Source organism: Dama dama, chromosome 12, assembly GCF_033118175.1.
Source record: "Dama dama isolate Ldn47 chromosome 12, ASM3311817v1, whole genome shotgun sequence".
Taxonomy (NCBI): Eukaryota; Metazoa; Chordata; class Mammalia; order Artiodactyla; family Cervidae; genus Dama; species Dama dama.
Genome location: NC_083692.1, coordinates 83,532,628 through 83,555,588, shown reverse-complemented (window position 1 = coordinate 83,555,588; position 22,961 = coordinate 83,532,628). Strand labels below are relative to the sequence as shown.

The following is a 22,961-nucleotide window of genomic DNA, read 5'->3' as shown; positions in this document are numbered from 1 at the left end:
GGGACTCATGACACTCAGAATTAATTTAATCCCACTTACACCAGGAGCCACCTGGTCCAATCAAAATCTGTTTGACTGAAGTGGAATTATTTCACCCGATTTGGACCAACTTGAATCAGGGAGAACGGGTTCCGCCCAGGCTCCAGGCCAGTAGTCTGCACTCAAAGTCAGAGCCTTTTCTTTGTCCTAATCTCCTGGGTTGTTACTCTCTTTTGTTAATGTTTTTCCTCTGGGGGCTACCCGCCCTGCTGCTCTCCGAACTGCTCCCACACACCACACCCATCCCTGTTTGACCTGGCTCCGGGGCAGGGAGCTCCCATTCTGCTGCCACCTTCATTGTCCCACCACGCACCTGCACTCTCAAAACAACTCCTGCAGCCGGGCTTCGGAGGCAGTCACAAACAAACAGGCTGACTCATTTAGTGAGACTACCTGTATCTGGACAATCTCTTCAAATATTTAAGGTCACCTCCACCTCCTCCTGGTACAGCAGGGACATTTTCTCACAGTCACTCTTTCCAACCTCACTAGCTCTAAAGGCCTCCATTTGAATGTAAGGAATGTAGCACTGCATTAGGAACCCAAGAAACTGGGCTCTAGTCATTTTGCTGCCATTAGCTATCTAGGTAACTTTGGTCATGCCTTCTTTGGGATGATATTTGCCAATGAGTAAAAAGAAGGGCGCAGATATATGAATCTAACTTTGAGTTTTATTATTATTGCTTTGCAGCAGGATTTTTTTTTTCCTGTGTGTGTATGTGGGGTTTGTGTGTGTGTGTGTGAAACATAGTATTACCCTAAGACCAGAAAAGTACCAGATGTCTCTGGCTGTCCGAAGCCTGTTTTCTTGCTCCCTCAAGCTGTCCAATCCTAGTTAGAATTCGGAGGGCTCTTGTCCGTTGTCCCTTGCTTCCAGAAGGAGACAGTGAGTCTTTTCTGGTGTGTGAGTGCGCACGTGTGACTACATGTGCCCTTTAGACCAGGGGTCCCCTTTCCTGTCTTAGAGTCACTGCATTCTCTCCTGTTTACAGCAAGTTTCCTTGCTGGCTCCCTCCTCCAGCCTCAGCCTCACCCTGGTGCAGCCAGAATGGTTGCTCCGAAACGCAAAGATGCCCGCATCCCTCCTGTGCCTCGCCCCTTCAGGGGCTCTCACAAACCTCAGGATAAGTAAGATTAGCTCGAAGTCCAAAGCCTTCCACCCTCTCTCTCCAGCTTACCTCCTGGTCTCACCCCTTTTTCCTCTTATTTGGCCAGCCCGGGCACCTCTTCCTTCCACTCTCGCCACGCTCCTCCCTGGTTTCCTCGGTCTAGACTGTCCTCCTAGGGGATGATGTCTGTTCTCTGTGCACACGGGGCTCAGTGGCACTAGTAAGGGGCCCTCTGCGACGTGCGGGTGGGTTGAGGGCCGGTGCTTCCCGAGGCGGCCGCCAGGGGGCGGCAGGAGCGGCTCCAGATGACAGCAGGAGGCCGTGAGTGGGGGAGGGAGGAGGGACGGAGGGAGCGCGGATCCCGGCTCTCCCGATCGCAAACTCCGAGCCAGAGCTCTCCGCGCGCGCCCCAGCCGCTGGCCGCCCGCGCAGCCGGACGCGGAACCCCGGCGCAGCGGGAGCCTTGCAGGACGGGCGCGGGGCGGCGGCGGCGGCGGCGGCCGTCCATGCGGCGGGCTCGGGGCTGCCCGGCGCCGGGAACCACGCGGGGGCGAGGCAAGGCAGCCGCTGGCCGCACGGGGACACCGACCGCCAGGTGAGCAGAGCCGCCCGCGTCGCGCGCTTGCTTCCGCCTTGCCCCGGGGGCCCCCGCTCCGGCCCGGCCGCTGCCCGCCTCTCCGTCCCCCTCTGGACGGCCAGGAGGGCTGGCGCGGGCGGCGGGCGCAGTGGGTGTGTCAGGGGCGCCGGGGGGCTGCTCCCGAACCAAGCAGGGGGAGCCAGCGCGCGTCTGGTCCGTCCCGACGGCTGCGCCTCCTTCTCCCCTCTTCGCTTTCTGGGGGATTTGCTCTGTCCCGGCGCCAGCACTCACCCCTCCACCCTCCCACTCGGAAACTCTCGGGACAGTCAACCTTGGTCGGCCCGGAGTTGGGCCCCCAGCTCTCTGGGTCGGGGTAGCTGGGAACCGGTGAGTGCACACCCAGCCCGCGAGCCTCGCCAACCTCCTGCCCGGGCGGGAGAGCTGGTGGAGCCTCGGTCGGCGCGCGTCGAGCCCCATCCTGGGGCCTCGGCCACACCGTTTTCTAGAAAGCCTCAGATCTGTGTATGTGTCTGAGCTAAACCTCTGCAACCCAGCGCCACTGGGAGCCGGAGTGGATGGGTTGTTTCCGCCAACTCTGGACACTTCCTCGAGTGCAGCCCAAGTACCTGCGGTCCCTGGGCGCGCGTGTAGGATTAGCTTTTACGGAACTAGCCCGCGCTGGAGTTTAGCGATCGCGAAGTTACTGGGGGTTTGTTGTTTTGTTTTGTTTTTTTTTCTTTGAAATAACATCAGTCCTAACTTGGGAAGAAGCTTTCAGGTCGTTCTCGAGCCCACTTAGCATCTGGAATGTGTGGGGTCTGGGATCTCCTTAAGCATCCCCACTCAGCCCCGCGCCGGGGTGCTCCAGTCCAGCCTGTTGAATGTGCGTGCTCGCGCCTCTTCCGGTCTCCTTTGTGACCCCCATCACGCAGCCCTTTATCCCTTGGCAGGCAGTGAATCTGAAGCCTCGGACCTGGGTAGCCAAAGCGATCATGGGATGCCTGTTGGAATTTGGAATAAGAGAAATAGAAACCCAAGAGAGGTCTAACGAATCATCTTGTCCAGCTGTCCTTTCCCAGCCCAAGGCACCCAGGCACCGCATAGTCTAAATATTAAAATCTTAAAATTTGTATAACCTGCCCACGTCTTCTACTTCATTGATAAAAGTGATGAAGTGATTGAGCTGAAAAGGATTTTATTGGGTCTCAAAATACAAAGAAGAAAACCTTTTTGACAGGTAATTTAAATACAGCGCTACTCAATTCCTATTGATTTCTGCTGGCACCGTGGTTGAATTACTTGGAAAACAAAATCTAGCCCTGAAATTAATGTAAGGAAGCAGATGGGAGTCCCGGGACTTTCCTATAAACTTCTGCAGGACTGGAACAGGGATTTCCCAGAGGTCCCGGAAGCGAGTTTGGGTGATCAGGATACTGGAGCCCCCACTGAACAAGCAACTGGTGTGGCCTCTTGTGGGCAGGGCTAGTCAGCTGAACCTGTGTGATCTCCATGCCCAGCATCCAGCAGGGTGCCAGCTTGGGCTTATCTTTATTTCAGTCTCCCATGAAGAAGTGGCCAGTTCATTGTTAAATACAGCTAAAGTTTGGAAATAAGATCAGGATTGGATATTTTGACTTGAAGGGGTGTTGTTGTTTTTTTTGACCCAGAAGTGCTTATTGTGATTGTAGTCACATTATCCTAAAGAGTGTCTGCATATTGATTGCCCATCCCCCCACATTTCTCTCCATACCACCTTTTTCCAAGTTGGCTGGGAGTCTCTATGTTTGAGAGCACCAGACTCCACGTTCCATCCCCCTCATTTGTAGCTAGTTCATTACCAAGTCCCTTCCACATTCTTTTGTGATATCCCAGGAAATTATTTTCCTGTCTCTGCTCCCTCTGCCTCCTCCTTAAACCATGTCCACATTGCAGTAATAGTCTCCCCTCTTGACTCCCGGCCACGAGTCCCTTTCTTCATTTTAATCCATCATCTTTCATGCTGACAGATTAATATTCCTCAAATTCTGATTTCGCCACATCATTCCTTTTCAAGAAATCACAATGGCTTCCCAGTATTCACTTCTCTTTAAATCTTCTCCAGCCAATATTTTTGGGCATCTGCTGTGTGCCAGGGACTGTTACTGTGTGCTGGGGCTTAAATTAATAACAAGACGATATCCTTGCCCTTGAATTGTTGACAGGCTAACAGATGATATACAGCCACCCAAGAGAGAAAGAGATGTAAAGAGAACCACAAACCAAAGCTAATCACTGGGGTGTGCGAGACATAAAGGAGACACAGATGAGGGAGAAGTATTTTCCTGTATGAGAAGAGCTAGGGAAATTTCACCTGGGCTTTGAAACATGGGGAGCAGTTCAAGGAGCTGGGAAAGCCTTTCAGGAGGGAAATCATGCCAGGCAGAGGGAAGAGCTTGAGCAAAGACCCAGAGGTGTGAAAGCACTGGTATGAACTTGGTGGTATCAAGGCCACCCTTCATCTAAGGGTTTCAAAGTGTTAGTCACTCAGTCGCGTCCGACTCTTTGCAGCCATATAGACTGTATCCTCTGTTCACGGGATTCTCCAGGCAAGAATACCAGGGTGGGTAGTCATTCCCTTCTCCAGGGGATCTTCCCGACTCAGGGACTTCTGCCTTAATTTAAGTCTACATTTTTGATCCAAGAGCTGCTCAACTCTTTCCTGCCTGAAGTCCTTCATTCTACTTACCAGGTCTTTTTATTGTGGTCTTATATGCCTCCTAATCCTAGCTCAGAAATTCAGATTTCCTCTCCGCTGGGCTAAATTTCGCCAGGAAGTGGATCCCAGCCTATCTTAGATGTTCCTCTATGCTCTTTGCACTGACTCTGTATTCAGCCTAGACGTGTTCTAATGGGCATGCCTCATCTCCTCAGCCACCTCGGAGTTTCTCCAGAACAGCTCCTGCTCTGAGGACCTCTCCCAGGCTGTGGGACACAGTCCCAGCACATTGCCAGCACCAGAGAACTTGAGAATGTGACTCGCTTTGACCTTCCATCCTACTTTTCCTTCCTCTCTCTTCTTCTCTCCACTTTGCCCACCTTTGATCTTTCTTTTTGTGTGTCTGAAGAGTTGTGATATTTATTTACATATGTATGTAAACATATTTACATATGTGTATTAACTGGCTTCTCTTTGAAGATAATGGGTGAGACGTGTTGCTCTGCTAGCTAACATACGGTACAGACTGACACCGGGGCGGGGGGGGGGGGGGGTGGGGGGGGAGCTGCAGTGTGAGGCTGTGCCTTTAGGTTGCATTGCTGACTCTTGCCTTGTTTCAGGGTCCCCCCTCTTCACCCCCCTCTGCCTGACCTGTGCAACTGATGCTGGCCTACTTCTCATCTTTGGGTCTGATTTGCCTTCTCTTCTTTCCCCAACCCGTCAAAACCGACTTCTCCAGTTTCTGGAGCCTTGCTGGCCTGATGAACTCATTCAGGTCAAGTTTAACGAGCCAGTGTGTGCTGGGCCTGATGCTTTCATCCTCCCAGCAACCTGTGACAGCAACAGTATTATCTGCACTTTAGGAAACTCCTCTTCCTTGCCTGAGGCCAACAACTCAGGTTTTGAATCTAAGTCTTCAAACCTAGCTTTCTCAGTCTGGTGCTTTCCTGCTATATCACTGTTCCCTGCAAGGGTTGTTTTCAGAACACCTGAATCAGAATTAAGATCTGGTGGGAAAAACTCAGATTCCAGAATGGAGGCAGGGCCTAGGGTGGGCATTGTAAAGGTGGCCTAAGGTAGTTCTGCACACTCAGGTTTGAGGATCACTGCCCAAGGCTGCCTTTACAAAGGAGGTTCTAATGACAGGTGGTGGGCGAATAAGCCACAGGATCCCACATAGCACGGACCTTAACAGAGGCCTTGACCTTGACTTTAAGGAGTGAGCCCTGGAACTGAGCCCTCCTTTGGTCAAAGGGGTCTTCAGTTAAGTCCTGAAAGCATGCTCCCTACCCCTCCCCATAAAGGCAGGTGAGCCTAGCTCCCATCATGATCGCTCACTCTGACTTTATTTCTGGGCCAGAGCAAGCGCCAAGGGAGAAGGACCAGAGTGGATTGGTTTGCAGCCCCAAGTTGCCTGGAATCACAGTGGACTGGGACTCCCCAGATAGTGCCGGCCAGTCACTCCCTCCCTCTCTGGGCGTGGTGACTCAAACCTCCTCCTTAACCGAGTGGAGTCTGGTCATTGACCCTTCTCCTTCATTCTATAGCCTTTGTTTTGTGCCCTCACCCCTCCAGTCATGATTTCCCTGTCTGTAACGAGGGATGGCCACAACCGAGAGGGTTGGTGTGGGGTCCGCTGCACAGGCACACGGGGCATTCAGCAAAGTCCAGCCCCTAGTGGGCGCCCAGTGCAGTTCTCATCCTGTTTAACTGCTCCGTAACTGTCAGTGCTTGGCAGGCAGTTGGTGCTCAGAAAGAATCTGCCTGCCACTACGGGAAGTGCCAGAGACGCGGGTTCGATTCCTGGGTCGGAAAGATCCCCTGGAGAAGAAAATGGAAACCCACTCCAGTATTCTTGCCTGGGAAATTCCCAGGGACAGAGGAGCCTGGCGAGCTATAGTCCATGGTGTCACAAAGAGTTGTACGTGACTGAGCATGCAGGACAGGACGTATGTGCTCTAGAAAAAGTATGTAATCTCAGACCTCTCAGGTCCAGGGGGTTTGTGTTTAAAGAGCTAAATATCACCACTTTATATTCAAATCCAGGAAATGAACACCCCCAGCTGTGCAGTAACAATAATGATGGTGATGGAGATGATAAAGAATTAATTATCCATTCAGCATCCCCTCCCCTCTCCATTTCCCTCCTCCCAGTTTCCCTTTGGTTTCCTCTAAGAAGAGGAAGGTAGGCAGCAGTTTTGTGTATTGCTGGTTACTTGTCCTGAGAGAGTGGTCTTTTTCTGCTTATCTCTTTTTCTTTTTCCCTAATCTTTCCCTGAACGTTGGAGAAGGAAATGGCAACCCACTCCAGTATTCTTGCCTGGAGAATCCCATGGACAGAGGAGCCTGGCAGGCTACAGTCCATGGGGTCAGAAAGAGTCGGATACGACTGAGCGACTAACGCTTCCCTGAGCATACTGTGCTTGCTGTCTTCTCCTATGAGCCTTGCTTAAGCGGGTCACTGAGCGGTACCCTGGCAGCTTCCTACCTTAGCCCCTCCACTCCCGGGCATGGTCCAGAAAGCCGGCTTACAAGGCGGTTGTCCCAGAAGGGTGGCACCGAGCTGCCACGACCTGGGCTGGGCAGTCCTCCCAGCCAGCTGGCCGACTGCCCGGGGGCTGGCCAGCAGCGAGGACCCAAGTAATGAGTGATTAATGGGCGCCCCATCTAATCTCCTGCCAGGGGAAATGAAGGGCCAGTCGTGGGCTGGGGCTCGTCTTGACCTGCTCCAGGTGGGCTTGGAATGCACCCAGCTCAGGATGGGGATTAAGGCTTGAAAGATGAGAGGAAATGAGATGTTAACCCTTTACGCCGTGGCCCTCTGAGCCCCAGCAGGGAAATCTCAGGGGAATTATCTGTAGGCATCTGATGAAAGGGGAGCCTGGCCTTTGATTTACGGCAGGGATGCGGCCACATGACTCTGGCAGGAGGGGGGCCGGGTGTGACAAGCCACGGCTTTGACTTAACCATTTTCTTCAGAGGCTCAGATTAATTTCTTATGAAAATGGAGCATGTGGACTGCAGGGAAGCTGCTCTACCTGCTTCCTTCTCAGAAACCTTTCAATCATATCAGCAGGTTACAAATTTGTAGTTGCCAAGCAGACCTTTCCTATCTCCTGTTGTTTTGAGGAGGATGGAGGAGAGAGTCTGGTCATTGGCGGTGGGTCCACCTCCTTCCCCAGGTCAGAAAGCAGCCCTGGGGCCCTGAGGGTGGGAACGAACCTTAACCTCTTGTGCTGTAGTTTTCCTGTCTGTAAAATGGGCATCAGAACAATACTGGGCGATGATTATGGGTAATAATGGTGAGATTTGTGAGGATGTAGACAGTGTACAGCAGTCTTAGGCATGTGGACCTGCCAAGTGAAGACTGTGTTGTGTGCTTAATCACTCAGTCGTGTCCGACTCTGTGAGACCCCATGGACTGTAGCCCGCCAGGCTCCTCTGTCGGTGGGGATTCTCCAGGCAGGAATACTGAAGTGGGTTGCCCTGCCCTCCTCTAGGGGATCTTCCCAACCCAGGGGTGGAACCCAGGTCTCCCGAATTACAGGCGGATTCTTTACTGTCTGAGCCACCGGGGAAGTCCATACGTGGATGAGATGCATGGGAATGAAGAAAGCTTCCATCAGTCTCAGGCACGTGGATGAGCCAGGGGAAGGTTACCCATCACTTTTTTCTCGCCTTTCTGGAAAGGATGTAAGCAGCTTCTCTTCCACACCTCTCAGATTCGCTTAGGGTGATGGATCTCACTTGTTTGACCTCCGACCCTCACATGCCTTGAATTCTGGTCCCCCCTCCCGTTGCCGCTGGCTCCCTGGCCTCCAGCCGCCCTTTTCATTCTACTCCCTGCCCCCACCCCCACCTCCATGCTCAGTGGCCAGAGCTGCTGGACGGGGTGGTGACTCCTGCCAGATCCTCTGGGGCGCGGCCCTTCCACACACAGCGCTGCCTACTGCCAGCCTTGCTGTCACCTATAGCCCAGAGAAGACTGGCTGAGAGTGGAGACGGCAGCTGCCTTGAAAGCAAAATTAGGACCCATGGTGACAGTCTAATCTGGGTGCAAATCACAGCTCTGCCCATTTTCTGGTTTCTCTGAGCTCCTGTCACCTCATCCTTGATTGATGCTAAGAATAACAACGCTTATCTAATGGTTGAGAGGGTCCAACCCGAGAGTGGACATGGAGCCACTGGTGGGTGAGAATTTATTGCTGGTTATATTGGGTTGGCAAAAAGTCAGACATGACTTAACTACTAAACAACAACAATATTGGGTTGGCCAAAAAGTTTGTTTGGGTTTTTCCATAGTATCTTACAGGAAAACCCAACGGACTTTTTGGCCAACCCAGTAGGTGAGCCTTGAGGATGGAGCCATGTCTTCAAGTTGTGAAGTCTTATTACAGGGTATACACTGGCATCCTCGCCTCTAACTCCATTTAGTGTCTTTTCCAAAACAGACACGTACTCAGGTCCTGCTTGACTTTGGTGATGTTTTAGTCAAGGCCCAGGGTTTTATTCTGCTTGAAGTTTAAAGGATCTTCTGGCCAGCTAAGGGAGAAGGAGCTGTGTTTACGGATCTCCGTGTCAGGGATTTACCTGCGTGCACTTATTTAATCCTCTCTCAACAATCCACGTGAGCTAGACGTTATTCTTCTTGTTCAATAGCCTAGCAAACTGAGGCTCAGAGAGATTAAGGAAATTACAGGGGCTCATGCAACAAATGAACGTCAGAATGATATTTGAATTCCAAGTCATCTGACTCCAGAATATGTGCTCTGGGGAGCACTAATGGGCCAGGTAGTACCTCACTGTAATTATAACCTGCTGAGAAATGTAAGTATAGCCACTTGAAAGTCTAATTGTAACCCACTTGAAAATTTTAAACACTGAGATATAGTTCCCATACTGTAAAATCCACCATTTTAAAGTACAAGTTCAGTGGTCCTTAGTTTATTCACAGAGTTGTGCCACCATCACCGTGATCTAATTCCAGAATATTTTCAGCACCTCTAAAAGAAACTCCATACTCATTAGAAGTCACTTCCCACTCCTTCCTTTCCCAGCCTGTGGAAACCATGAATCTACCTTCTGTCTCTATGGATTCTGGACATTTTATATAAATGGAATCTTATATTGGGTTGGCCAGAAAGTTTGTTTGGGTTTTCCTGTCCCATCTTATGGAAAAACGTGAAGGAACCTTTTGGCCAACCCAGGCTTCTGTGACTGGTTTCTTTCCCTCAGAATGTTTTTAGGGTTTGTCCATGTTGAAGCCTGTATCAGTGCTGCATTCCTTTTTATTGCTGTGTAACCCACTTAAAATAAAAAGTAAGGCGATTTTGCTTAGAGAAGAAGTGGGGTTACAACTGCAGATGTAGCACAAAGCGGTGCTCCTTTTTTTACTGTGGGCAGGTGTGAAGGAATAGAGTGTGGAGGCAGAGGCGGGTCGGGGCTTGGCTGGGTTCCCACATCTGACAATTGCAGGGATGCCCAGCTTCTCTGCTCCAGGCACTCACGCTGCCCTTAGCTTGTGTCTTTGGCCAAACTTACTGAGATGCACCCTGAAGAAGCCATGGGCGTGCCATGGACCCCTGCCTGGGAGAGGTGGGCTAGAGGTTTCTGGAGCTATCTTTGCCACAATCTGCCTGATGTTGCACGGAGAAGGCAATGGCACCCCACTCCAGTACTCTTGCCTGGAAAATCCCATGGACGGAGGAGCCTGGTGGGCTGCAGTCCATGGGGTCGCAAAGAGTCAGACACGACTGAGCGACTTCACTTTCACTTTTCACTTTCATGCATTGGAGAAGGAAATGGCAACCCACTCCAGGGTTCTTGCCTAGAGAATCCCAGGGACGGTGGAGCCTGGTGGGCTGCCATCTATGGGGTTTCACAGAGTCGGACACCACTGAAGTGACTTAGCAGCAGCAGCCTGATGTTGATGTTGTGGAGACATTTTAGCCCCTGCCGTACTCTGCTGGATTCCTTTTAACTCCAGGAGGACCCCAGTGTCAAGCGCTGATGATGGCACTGCTGATTTACTTTTTAAAAATAACTTTATTTACTTAGGCTGTGCTGGGTCTTCACTGCTGTGTGAGCTTTTCTCTAGTTGCAGGGGTCAGGGCTATTTTCCAGCCGCAGTGCACAGGCTTCTCACTGCCGTGGCTTCTCCTCACAGATCACGGGCTATAGGCTCGTGGGCTTCGATAGTTGCAAATAGTTGCAACACATGAGCTCAGTCGTTGTGGCATGTGGCCCTAGAGTTCCTGGGCTTCAGTAGTTGAGGCCCATGGGCTTAGTTGCCCTGAGGCATGTGGGATCTTCCCGGACCAGGGATCCAACCCGTGTTTCCTGCATTGGCAGGCAGCTGCTTTACCACTAACCACCAGGGAAGCCCCTGCTGGAGATTCCCTGGGAGTGTGCTTTTAATTTACTAGATATAACACTTTATTTTTTCTGATTATGTAGGTAAGGTATATTAATTACAGAAAATTTTAGGAAATGCAGAAAATATACACACAGAAAAAAATCACCCATAATTCCCCAACCAATAATGACCAGTGTTTTGAATGTGTGTCTTCCTAGTCTCTCTGTCTCTCTCTCTCTCTCTACACACACACACACACACACACACACACACACACACACACACACACAGAGTTTATAAAATTGGTATTACACTAAACATATTGTTTTGTTCACTCCTCCTTTCACTTAATAATACATCATAAACATTTTCCTTGTGTACTAAATATTCAATGTTTTTCCAAACTATGATTTTTTTCAATGGTTGCAGTGTATTTTTTAAAATATTGATGTTTACTTTACTTAAACAGTCCCCAATTTTGGACATGTTGGTTGTTTTCAGTTTATCAATATTGTTTATAAATAAAATGGCTTCTTTTTGTGCATTTTTTGTGCATCTGTTAATGCATAGTGTTGCTTCTGGTACAAAAGATATAAATACTCTGAAGGTATTTGGTACATATAATCATATACATATATGGTACATATAATAAACTGGCCTTCCAGAAAGGCTGTTTAATTCCACAACCATGTTATTTTTTACTTTGAGTTTTACTGTTCATGTAACTCTGCCAAATATCCCTCCATTCTCCTCCTCCTCCTTCCTCCTCTCTCTTCTTTGCACCCCCTACCCCCCCACATATCTGCTTAGTCCACTAATTGCTCATATTGTTTTCTCCTTGATCTTTGCCTGTATTTTAATTGAAGCATGCCTTTTTGCACACAGTGTGATTTTTATGTTAACATTTCTCTTGACATAGTCGGAGTTCCCATTTTTAAACTTTATGACCACTTGGCGTCATTTTGCCCCATCATGGTTTCCTTTCGGTGTTCCCCATCTTCCTTTATGGATCTAGGTTGTTTCTTGTTTTTTCCTAATCAAAAAATTAGTATTTACCAAGCTGAATGTTCAGTGTGCTGTTTTGTTCTGCTCTCATGTTCCATTTTGGAAATTCAGTTCCTGGTCGTGTGATTACTAGGTCCACAGCAGGAGCTGTTCTAATAACATTCCTGCCGCTGAGGGGCCCTCGGAGAACGGGCACCTGGGAGGCCCAGGTGGGAGAACCCAGAAACAGAAAGGGTGCTTGTTTTGGCCTTCCCCCTTCCTTTCCTTACGAGGGTCTGTTCTTTCCTCAGGCTCACGTCGGAGGAACTCAACACCTCACTGCTACCAGGGATATAAGAGGTGCTGTGGGCTGGGACTTTCTGAGTTCCGTGCAGGGAAGTTATGTCGGTGTTCATTCTGTGTCCACGTGTGAATGGTGAATGTGACAGGTGGTCTTTTGTGACTGGCCTCTTTCACTAAGCGTGGGGAAGGCCTTCTGGGACTGTGTTAATGTGCTTTGCGGGTTCTGTGTGGGCCTCGCCACATGTCCTTTCACCCTGCTTCCAGTACTTTCTGAGCCCCGACCACACACAGTCGTAGCACCCTGTGTTTATAAATGGTGCGAATTCCAGTCCTGACTCTGTCGCTTAAGTGCCTGTGAGCAGCTTAAGCTCATCAAACTTCAGCTTCCTCGGCTGTGACACAGACCGATGATCCCCGTTCCTGCCGTGAGAGGGAGGAGGCGGTGTGTGCACGGCATTCGTTCACTCCTCGTGAAACCAAGGCCCGCTCTGAGGCTCTATCAGCTCTGGGGCATCTGTCCACCTTACGGAGAAAGGAACTGGTGTTCCTGCCTTACAGCTTTGGAGGGGGCCGGTGAGGAGATCCCTGAGACCAACATTATTATGCAGGAGGAAGGCTGGGGGCCCAGGAGAAAGGCATCAGGGTGACAGAGGTGGGAAGTCACAGAGAGTTAAGAGCCGCACCCTCAAATGGGAAGCTGTGTGGGAGAAGGAAGACGCAGAAGCCTGTTTTATGGGAGGGCTGCATTCTTTTTTTTTACATATATCCCCTCTTTTTTGGATTTCCTTCTCATTTAGGTCACTACAGAGCATTGAGTAGAGTTCTCTGTGCTATGCAGTTCTCATTAGTTGTCAGTTTTATATATAGGGTCAATAGTGTATATGTGTCAATCCCAACCTCCCAGTTCATCTTCCCCCCTCACCTTGGTATCCATATGTGTCTTTTCTATGTCTGTGTCTCTACTTCTGCTTTGCAAATAAGGTCATCTATACCATTTTTCTAGATTCCATGTATATACATTAATATATGGTATTTGTTTTTCTCTTTCTGACTTACTTTACTCTGTATGATAGTCTCCAGTTCCATCCACATCTCTGCAAGTGGCACAATTTCTTTTTATGGCTGAGTAATATTCCACTGTGTATATGTATCACATCTGCTTTATCCATTCCTCTGTGGATGGACATTTAAGTTGCTTCCATGTCCTGGCTATTGTAAATAGTGCTGTAGTGAACACTGGATACATGTATCTTTTTGAATGATAGTTTTCTCTGGATATATGCCTAGGAGTGGGATTGCTGGGTCATATGATAGATCTAGTTGTAGTTTTTTAAGGAACCGCCATACTGTTCTCCATAGTGGCTGTATCAATTTATATCCCCACCAAGAGTGTAAGAGGGTTCCCTTTGCTCCATATCTGGAGGATTGCGTTCTTAAAAACCTCACAGAATTCAGGTCTCTCGTCATTCAGACCATGTTTTTCCCATAAAATTAATGTACAGAGTGTTCACAGGTGCTCAGTGCATAATTTTGCTTGGACGTGGCTTTTCACAATGCCCTGTTTATCACCAGTGCTGCACGGAGGGCTTGCTCATAAACAGCCCACATGGTATCTCAGGATGGGTGTTTGGCTTCCTCACCAGCTGTTGGTGGTGGTTGTTATCATCATCATCTCAGTGTGCTTTCAATCCAGCACCACTGTTTGACAGACCATCTAGATCAGAGATCAGCAAACTTTTTTTTTGTAAATGGCCAGTTGCAGGCTGTAGGTCTTTGCTGCAACTAATCAGCTCTGCCTTTTGAGCACAAAAGCTGCCATAGATGATACATAAATGAATGGGCAGTAAAACCTTAGTTATGGACACTGTAATTTGAATTGCATATAATTTTCACATCATAAAATAGTATCCTTTTGATATTTGTTCAGCCATTTGAAAATGTGACAAGACCAGGCAGGTTTGGCCCACTGGCCAGAGCTTGCTGACCCCTGGTCTAGATGACTATAATATGTGAAAATTGTCTTCAACTGAGTGAATGTTAAAAAAATAAAAAGAGTAGATGTTAAAGTAGCCCTGTAGTCAACAAAATCACTCATAGACATTCCAGTGCTCATAACAGCATAGCTAAGTTCACAGATTCTATCAAACGATTGTGGGTATTTATGAGCCTGGGTGATATCAATGTAGCCAAGTTATTCTTATGAATTTTAAAATGTAAATCTTATTGTTTTGAAATTTAGGAATGCAACCAGTTTCTTAATAGTTACATCACTCCATCTCATGAGTCGAATTGCATCCCGTAACATTGTTCATGGTTGTGTACCATGCTGGGGTCTTGCAACCTCTGCCTGCCTCTGGACAGTCTGATGGCCTATGGTAAGGGGTTTGGAACTTGCTTCTGGCTGGAATGGTTGCTGCAGAAGCCAGGAGAAGGCACGATGGAGCACCAAGGGGTATGTCTGGTATATGGTAAATGTGGGATAAACTTTGTTCCTTCTCTTCCCTTTCTTTTCCTCCCCACCCAAATGTTCTATATATTTGGTCAGCTCCAAAACATGCTGAGCCTCTTTGAAATTGTTACTTTGGTTCTTTCCACATGCAGTAAAGTCACTAACCTTTTTAAATGGAAACAAAAACAAAGGCTGTTAGAAAGCAGTTTCCCCTCCCAGGTCACCAGCTTTCCCTTGCTGGAGAGTAAGCAGTGCTGTGCTGAGACTTTGGCTGGGGCCAGAAGAGAGGCCCCAGGTTTGAGGCAGGCGCCTCCAGCTGGGTGCAGACTCGGCTCTCCAGCCAGGAGGTGGGGGGCGCCTGGCCTGCTGGCTGCTCTGAGGTCCCAGCTCCTGGATGTATCTTGGTTTCAGAGATTCCAACAGTAGGAAAGCCAGGATCCTCTCCAGATGGGAGACCACCAGCCCCGAAGGTGACTGTGATGCTGTAGTTCTTGGCTCGCGAGTGTACTTTTGCTGTGTGTGTTGGATGGAAGGCCCGTCTTGAGTAGACGTGTGTTTGTGTTGTTCAGAGGGCTGGTGTGCATAACCACGTGTGCTTTCTGGCCTGGGGTCTGGCAGGATGTGAAGAGAGGCAGCCACTACCTTTTGGCTGGTGAGATTTTGCATTGTTATATTGGCAGGGGGCTGGCATTCTTGCTGTACTTTTGGAATTGTTTGGTGTGTAGACAGGTGGTCTTGGAGCCAGGGGCATGGGCATTCAGTCCTGACTTTGCCACTGCTTTGCCATTTAATCTTCAGTAACCCGTTCTACTCTGTCTCTGGGGTCACTCATTCCTCACTCCTAGATGAATGATGATAGCCATTTCTGAGGACTTATTTCTCCGTTGAGACGCGTGGGGACCCTGGGCCTTCACTCCCACCCAGCAGCAGTAACTAGGCCGTGCATTCCCTCCTGCTTCCTGCCCCCGCCCCAGGGTGCCGGTGAGGCCACGTGAGGCACTGTGATGAGGCCCTCCTACCCCTCCCAGTCAGGAAAGTATCAGTGGACACGTGCTTGGGAGCTAGAACCTCCTACCCTGCTCAGTGTAATGACGAGTCCCCTGCCCACTCAGCTAGCTGTCCGTGAAGGCCAAGTGGGGAGCCTGAACTTCTGTCCCCACCTGACTGTAATGTGATAGGATTTCCCTTCCTCTGCTGAAGCAGTGTCAGAGTAAGCCAGCTAAAATGGAATGTTTAAGTAATTTCTAGAGCCTCATAAGGGAATACCTAAAATGTCCAGGTTTCAATTAAAAACCACTTGTCACACCAAGATACATGGGGATCTCAAACTTAATGAGAAGAGACAATCAACTGATGCCAACGCTGAAATGACAGAGATGTGGCAGTTTTCTGACAAAGATGTTAAAGCAGTCATCATGAAACTGCTTCAGTGAGCAGTTATGAATGTGCTTAAATGTGAAAAAAATAGAAAGTCTAGGCAAAGAAACAAAAGGCATGAAGAAAAATCAAATGAAAATTTTAGAACTGAAAAAGACAATAACTGAAAAAAAATCTCACTGGATGGGCTAAACAGCAAAATGGAGATGAATCAGTGAATTTGAAGATGTAACCATAAAAATTCCCCAATCTGATCAACTGAGAGAAAAATAAACGAGTGGAAGAAAAGAAAAACAGATTCTCAGGGACCTGTAGGACTAACAAAAGAGCTAACATTTTATGTCTTTGAAATCCCAGTAGAGAGCAAAGAGGATGGGAATGAAAAAGTCCTTGATGAACTTATCACTGAAAACTTCTTGAGGTTAGGAAAGTTTCTAGATTCAAGGAGATTAGTAAATTCCAAACGGGATAAACCCAAAGAAATCCATACCAAAATATGTCATCAAATTTCTGAAAATAATTTTGAAAAGAAAGAAAGTAGGAGGAATCAGGGGGCTTCCCTGGTGGTCCAGTGGTTAAGAATCTGCCTTGCAATGCAAGGGACACTGGTTCAATCCCTGGTCTGGGAAGATTCCACACGCCATGGGGCAACTAGGCCCGTGCACCACAACTTACTGAGTCCATGTGCTGCAACTCCTGAAGCCCAAGCACCTAGAGCCTGTGCTCCAAAACAAGAGAAGTCACCGGAATGAGAAGCCCGTGCGCCGCAACAAAGAGTAGCCCCCACTTGTTGTAACTAGAGAAAGCCTGCATGCAGCAACAAAGACCCACCACAGTCAGAAACAAATTAAATAAATAAGTAAATCTAAAAAAAAAAAAAAAAAGGTAGTAGAAGGAATCAGTCTTCTGGGTTTCAAGACTTATAGCTAAAATAATCGAGACGGTGTGGTGTTGGCGAAGGACAGAATAGAGCACCCAGAAGTGTGCCCATCTGATTTTTGGTAAAGATGTGTAGCGGAAAATGGAAGAAACACTAACTGGTCTGGATGATGATTTGAAGAGGCTGGTAGAAGATGGAGAGCAGAGGGGAAAGTTTATCTGAGAGATAATACAAATGCAGAATTGAGAGCTGGCGAGAGATGGGGCCTAAGGGTCACTGGAGGGGGAATCACAGAAGCCCAGGCAGGCTTTGAGCTCTATTCATTGGAAGAATAGTGATACCAGGATTTCCCCTGGTGGTGGTCTGGTGGTCAAGAATCTGACTTGCAAGGCTGGAGATGTGGGTTCCCTCCTTGGTTAGGGAACTAGGATACCACCTGCTGTGGAGCAGCTGAACCTGTGCGTCTCAACTAGAGAATCTGTGCACTGCAACGAAAGATCCCACGTTACTCTGAAGATCCTGTGTGCCACAACTAAGACCCGATGCAGCCAAATATAAAAATTAATACTAAAAAAAAAGAGAATAGTTATACCACCACCAAAGCAGGAAAGGGTGACAGAAAGAGGGCTTGGTGTGGAAGCGGTGACCAGGTCCTTTTATTGTTCATCTTGGGTGGGCCACCAGCAAGAGAAAACTAGAAATACAGGAAAACATCTGAATGAGAGGGTAGGTCTCATGTTGGGTTTTCGAGACCTCCGCAGGAGACAATTATCAAAGAGGTCAGAGTGTAAGAGTCTTTACCCAGTGTATACAGCTCATTAGTGGGGGATGGGTTACGATTGATATTTTTCTATGCTTGTTTGTGTCACAAGGAAAGTCGGTGAGACAGACAGAGGAGACAGGCAGAGAACAGACTTGCATGGCCTCTGATGATGAGGTTCAAGAAAAAGGGTACAGTAACAGTTTTATTCTTCCTAAACCCAGTTGCCTTTTACTGTACCCCTTGACCTCTGTGTGACCTTTGACTCCAATGACTTGCCTGTCATGGTTTCCTTGAAAATATTTCCTAATTCGCAAGATGGCCGTCTGGTTTGCATTATCATAATCTTTTAATCACAGCACCCGATTTCAGCTTTACCTAATACCAGCCTATCACAGAATTGTGTTGAGGAAATAAGACTAATTTGCTGGGTTTCTGTTTCCCTCCGTAAGGATATATGGAGCCTTTCAGCCTACATTGCACAGCAGTGATTGCTACAAATCATTGACTAGATTTCTATCGCTTAAAAAAATAATGACATAATTCAAATGTCAATGCAGAAGCCCCAAGAGCCAAGCAGGAAAAGGCAAATCCTTTCCTCTGATGTTCAGAAGCACCAAGGGCAGAGTGTGTGGCTGGCTGATTTATGGCGGTCGAGGCGCATGGAGCCAGGATGTGTCCTGGACGGGCAAGTGTGTCCCCACACACTGAGATGACGTTCTGGATTCAAGGTCAAAGCAGTGGTGGAGTGAACACGCAGAGCACAACCTCACGCGTACCAGCTCCCCTGGCCAGACCCAGGCTGCAACCTGTGTTTCGTCGGTCAATGTGAACACAAACGGTTCTCCAGGAAATGTGTGTCTGATGCAGTGGGTCAGGGGACGTGAGAGGCAACTTCGTGGAGTGCCGAGACAAGCCAGGGGGCCTTGGGTTTCATCACGCTTCTGCCCCTTCCTAGGGGCATATTGTTTCTGGTGACCTTGGGCACAGTGCTTCACTGCTCGCAGGCTCAGTTTCCTCCTCTGTAAAATGGGCATATCGATAGCACCTGCCTCGTAAAATAATGTTTGAAAAGTGTTCAGTGCAGCCTGTCACGTATTATACCCTCATTAAAAATTAAAAATCTCTAGTCTGAGCTCTGCGTCTAATTAGCTGTGATACTTTGTAACAGTCATCTGGTTTCACTGAGCATCAGTTTATTCACCTGTGAATCATGACTAAAAAATAATGGATTTGGAGAGTTGGGTTAGAATCTCCCAGTTTTTCTGTGCTTTGTGATTTGGTGATGAGATGTCGATCAGAAAGTCACAAAGGAAATGACTGATAGATTTAAAGGTTATGACAACACTGTTAATCGGTTATACCTCGAAACAAAAATAAAAAGTTTAAAAAAATAAGTAAAACAGTGCTTCCTCACAGCATTCAACTGTCATAAATGCCCTCCCCCAAGGTTTTGACTCTTAATACTGGAGAAAAGTCTAAACTGGGTTAAGAAATCACATAAATAAATATTGTGACAAAAAGTAAATAAAATAGGTAACTAACAAGTTGCCAAAGCTTTATTGACTACACCAAAGCCTTTGACTGTGTGGATCACAACAAACTGTGGAAAATTCTTAAAGAGATGGGAATACCAGACCACTTGACCTGCCTCCTGAGATATCTGTATGCAGATCAAGAAGCAACAGTTAGAACCAGACATGGAACAACAGACTGGTTCCAAATTGGGAAAGGAGTATGTCAACGCTATATATTGTCACCCTGCTTATTTAACTTATATGCAGAGTACATCATGAGAAATGCTGAGCTGGATGAAGCATAAGCTGGAATCAAGATTGCCGGGAGAAATATCAGTAACCTCAGATATGCAGGTGACACCACCCTTATGGCAGAAAGTGAAGAACTATAAAGCCTCTTGATGAAAGTGAAAGAGGAGAGTGAAAAAGTTGGCTCAAAGCTCAACATTCAGAAAACTAAGATCATGGCATCTGGTCCCATCACTTCATGGCAAATAGATGGGGAAACAGTGGCTGACTTTATTTTCTTGGGCTCCAAAATCACTGCAGATGGTAACTGTCGCCATGAAATTAAAACACGCTTGCTCCTTGAAAGAAAAGCTATGACCAATCTAGACAGCATATTAAAAAGCAGAGACATTACTTTGCCAACAAAAGTCCATCTTGTCAAAGCTATTTTTCCAGTAGTTATGTATGGATGTGAGAGTTGGACTATAAAGAAAGCTGACTGCTGAAAAATTCATACTTTTGAAGTATGGTGTTGGAGAAGACTCTTGAGAGTCCCTTGGACTGCAAGGAGGTCCAATCAGTCCATCCTAAAGGAAATCAGTCCTGAATATTCATTGGAAGGACTGATGCTGAAGCTGAAACTCCAATACTTTGGCCACCTGATGTGAAGAACTGACTCATTGGAAAAGCCCCTGATGCTGGGAAAGATTGAAGGAGGGAGAAGGGGACGACAGAGGATGAGATGGCTAGGTGGCATCACTGACTCGATGGACATGAGTCTGAGTAAGCTCCAGGAGTTGATGATGGACAGGGAAGCTTGGCGTGCTGCAGTCCTTGGAGTCACAAAGAGTTGGACATGACTGAGCGACTGAACTGAACTAACAAGGATTTACTGTATGGCAGAAAAAAAAAAAAGAAAACTTATTTCCTTGAAAGTTATAAGCAAAATTAAAAGACAAAAATCAAACTGAAAGAACTTGAGAAAATAAGTGTCAGTGTCCTTAATATAGAAAGTGCTTCTTAAAACTCAACTGAAAGCATTATGAACTCAACAGAAAAACTAGCAAAATGCACAGAAGAGATAGTGCACATGGATAATAAAAATGAAAATCTGTTCCAACTTTACTTATAATCAAAGGAAATACAGTTAAAATGACTTTTTTTGTGTGCCTATTGTGACTAACACATTGATGCCCATCCTGTACCAGGAAAAGTCATTTACCCAAAAGTTTGCTCCTGGGAATGTGGACAGACCACCTTCCCACAGGCTCTGTGGTTAGGTGTGGCCATATGACTAATGAACTAGGAGAGTGGCAGTGACTTAAGTTACCTCTGTGAAGCTGTCAGCTCAGTTTCACATGCTTTCCCCTTTCCCTTGTTTGTTCACTGAATGGAAAGTGGAAAAAAAAAAAAAAAAAACAGTGGAGGATTCTGAGGCCCTAGACAATGTGACATCCTTAGGTGAAAGGAGACTGGCTCCCTGGATGCCTGCATGCCTGTGTGGAGCAGAATGCCCCTGCCAACCCACATCAGATAATGAATTGAGCAAAAACTTTTTGTGTGTTAAGCCTTTGAAACTCTGGGATGCCTTGTTGTAGCTACTTGCTTACTCTAACTATGCATCAAATTGGAAACTATTATAATGCTAACATTCTTGGCAAGTGTGTTGATTTCACCCATTTCAGTGGAATTTTAGGTGGACAGACTGAAGAAGGAAATGGCACTCCAGTACTCTTGCCTGGAAAATCCCGTGGACAGAGGAGCCTGTGTAGTCTACAATCCATGGGGTTGCAAACAGCCAGACACGACTGAGTGACTAAACTTTCACTTTCACTCTTTTTTAAAACAATTCATATGTAAGAAGGATTTTAAATAGTTATACCTTTTGGCTTAGTGATTCTGGTTTTAGGAATCTACTATAAGGAATGAAGCAGAGAAACAGGTAAAGAATTTCCTATAAGGATATTTGTCACAGATTCTAACAATAAAAGAATTCCTTAGGTATGTTATCTGGCTTCCGTGGGGTGAACTATTAGACAGCAATTAAAATATTTTAATATTCTATACTAAAACATAGAATACATACTTATATATGTTGTCTATATATTACTTATTAATATATACTTATGCATAATCTTTATATTACATATTAATATTTACTTATGTATATTATCTATATGTTCTATATATAATCACTTAAATAGTTTTGCATTTTATTTTTCACTTTAAATCATAAGCATTTTATTAGTAACATTCATATTTTAATCACTGTATAGTAGTTAACCCCATGGAAGTCAGATAACATATCTAAGAAATTCCTTTATTGTTGGAATCTGTGATGAATATCTTTGTAGGAAATTCTTTACCCATTTCTCTGCTTAGTTCCTTATAGTAGATTCCTAAAGCCAGAATCACTAAGCCAAAAGGTATAACTATTTAAGATCCTTCTTACTTAGGGGTTGTTTTCAAAAAGAGCGTATCCACCTTCCCTGGGGACTCAGACAGTAAAGAATCTGCCTGCAATACAGGACACCTGGATTCAATCCCTGGGTCAGAAAAACCCCCTGGAGAAGGGAATGGCTCCCCACTCCAGTGTTCTTGTTTGAATTCCATGGACGGAGGAGCCTGACAGGCTACAGTCTATGGGGTCACAAAGAGTCGTCCACGACTGAGTGACTGACACTTTCACTTCATATAAAATTATTAAGCATAAAAATAAACACCATCAGGAAAAGCACCAGAAACATTGAGTGGTTAACCTGGATTGTGAGATTATGAGTAATTATCGCTTTCCTCTTTATGTTTCCCTGTTGTTTTCAATTTTTCTTCAATAAACATGTGCAATTTTATAAACATCTTTTTTCTAAGTGTTGCACACAGCCGTTAAGTCTCACCTAGACCCACCTCATGGATAAAAATGACACTTACTGTCTGTGAGTTTGTTCTGTTAGTATTAGCACACTGGGCACACCCACCTTCCCTGATGTGTGTGTGTATATGTGTGTGTGTATGCATACACAGATGTACACAGGTGATTGCCAGAGGGCCAAGGGCCGTTTGTAGATGTCAGGACCTGGACCTTATAGCAAAAGGAAGAGAAGGTGGACCAGAAGGGTAGCTCCGCCTGAGCCAGAGTTGCCCTTCGTCCCATGGCCACCTGCCTTCGATCAAAAGTGGCTGGAAAATATATTGCTTTTTGCATTGAGATGGCTCATCATCTTGGAGAAGGCTTGGGCAGCACGTCAGAAAATCTGTGGTTCTTGTGCAGAGCTCAGGCTGTGGAAGTCTGACCTTGTTTCCTTCGATGTCTACAACCCAGGGATTACAAATCATTCTTGGCGGAGGATGCTGGGGAGGGGTTGAGTCTGAGCAGGGAGGAAAAATGGAGTCTGACTGTAGGTATCTTTGATTCCTAGTGAGGGTGGCCTGCATCCCTTCACAGTTCACTGTGATGTGTGTCTGAAGAGAGCAGAGAATGTCATTGATGGTGTTAATTTCAGAAACAGTTATAGTTATTACAAAGCAGTAGAGTCTCTATTCAGACTGGGCATCAGTACATTTGAAATGTATTACAATCATGCCTGAAGAGAAGGCCTTCCAAGTGAGACTGAATGTAAGTTCTTCCTGTCATCACAGAACACCTACTATGCCCCGAAGTGCTGTTCTAGGAACCAAGAATATAAAAAAT

General features: G+C 46.9%; 1 protein-coding gene across 2 annotated transcripts in view; it reads left to right on the top strand.

Moving 5' to 3' along the window:
- Positions 1–1,038: 1,038 nt before the first annotated feature.
- THSD4 (thrombospondin type 1 domain containing 4) overlaps positions 1,039–22,961 on the top strand; it is a 648,360-nt gene continuing 626,437 nt past the window's right edge. Inside the window, exon 1 of one of the 2 annotated variants that reach the window (XM_061157947.1) lies at positions 1,039–1,167. In XM_061157947.1, coding sequence (XP_061013930.1) covers positions 1,110–1,167 — 58 coding nt within the window. In that variant the 5' untranslated portion in view covers positions 1,039–1,109. Of the gene's footprint in view, positions 1,168–1,651; positions 1,744–22,961 lie in introns of those variants that run through there. The other variant, XM_061157948.1, reaches the window with a different exon arrangement.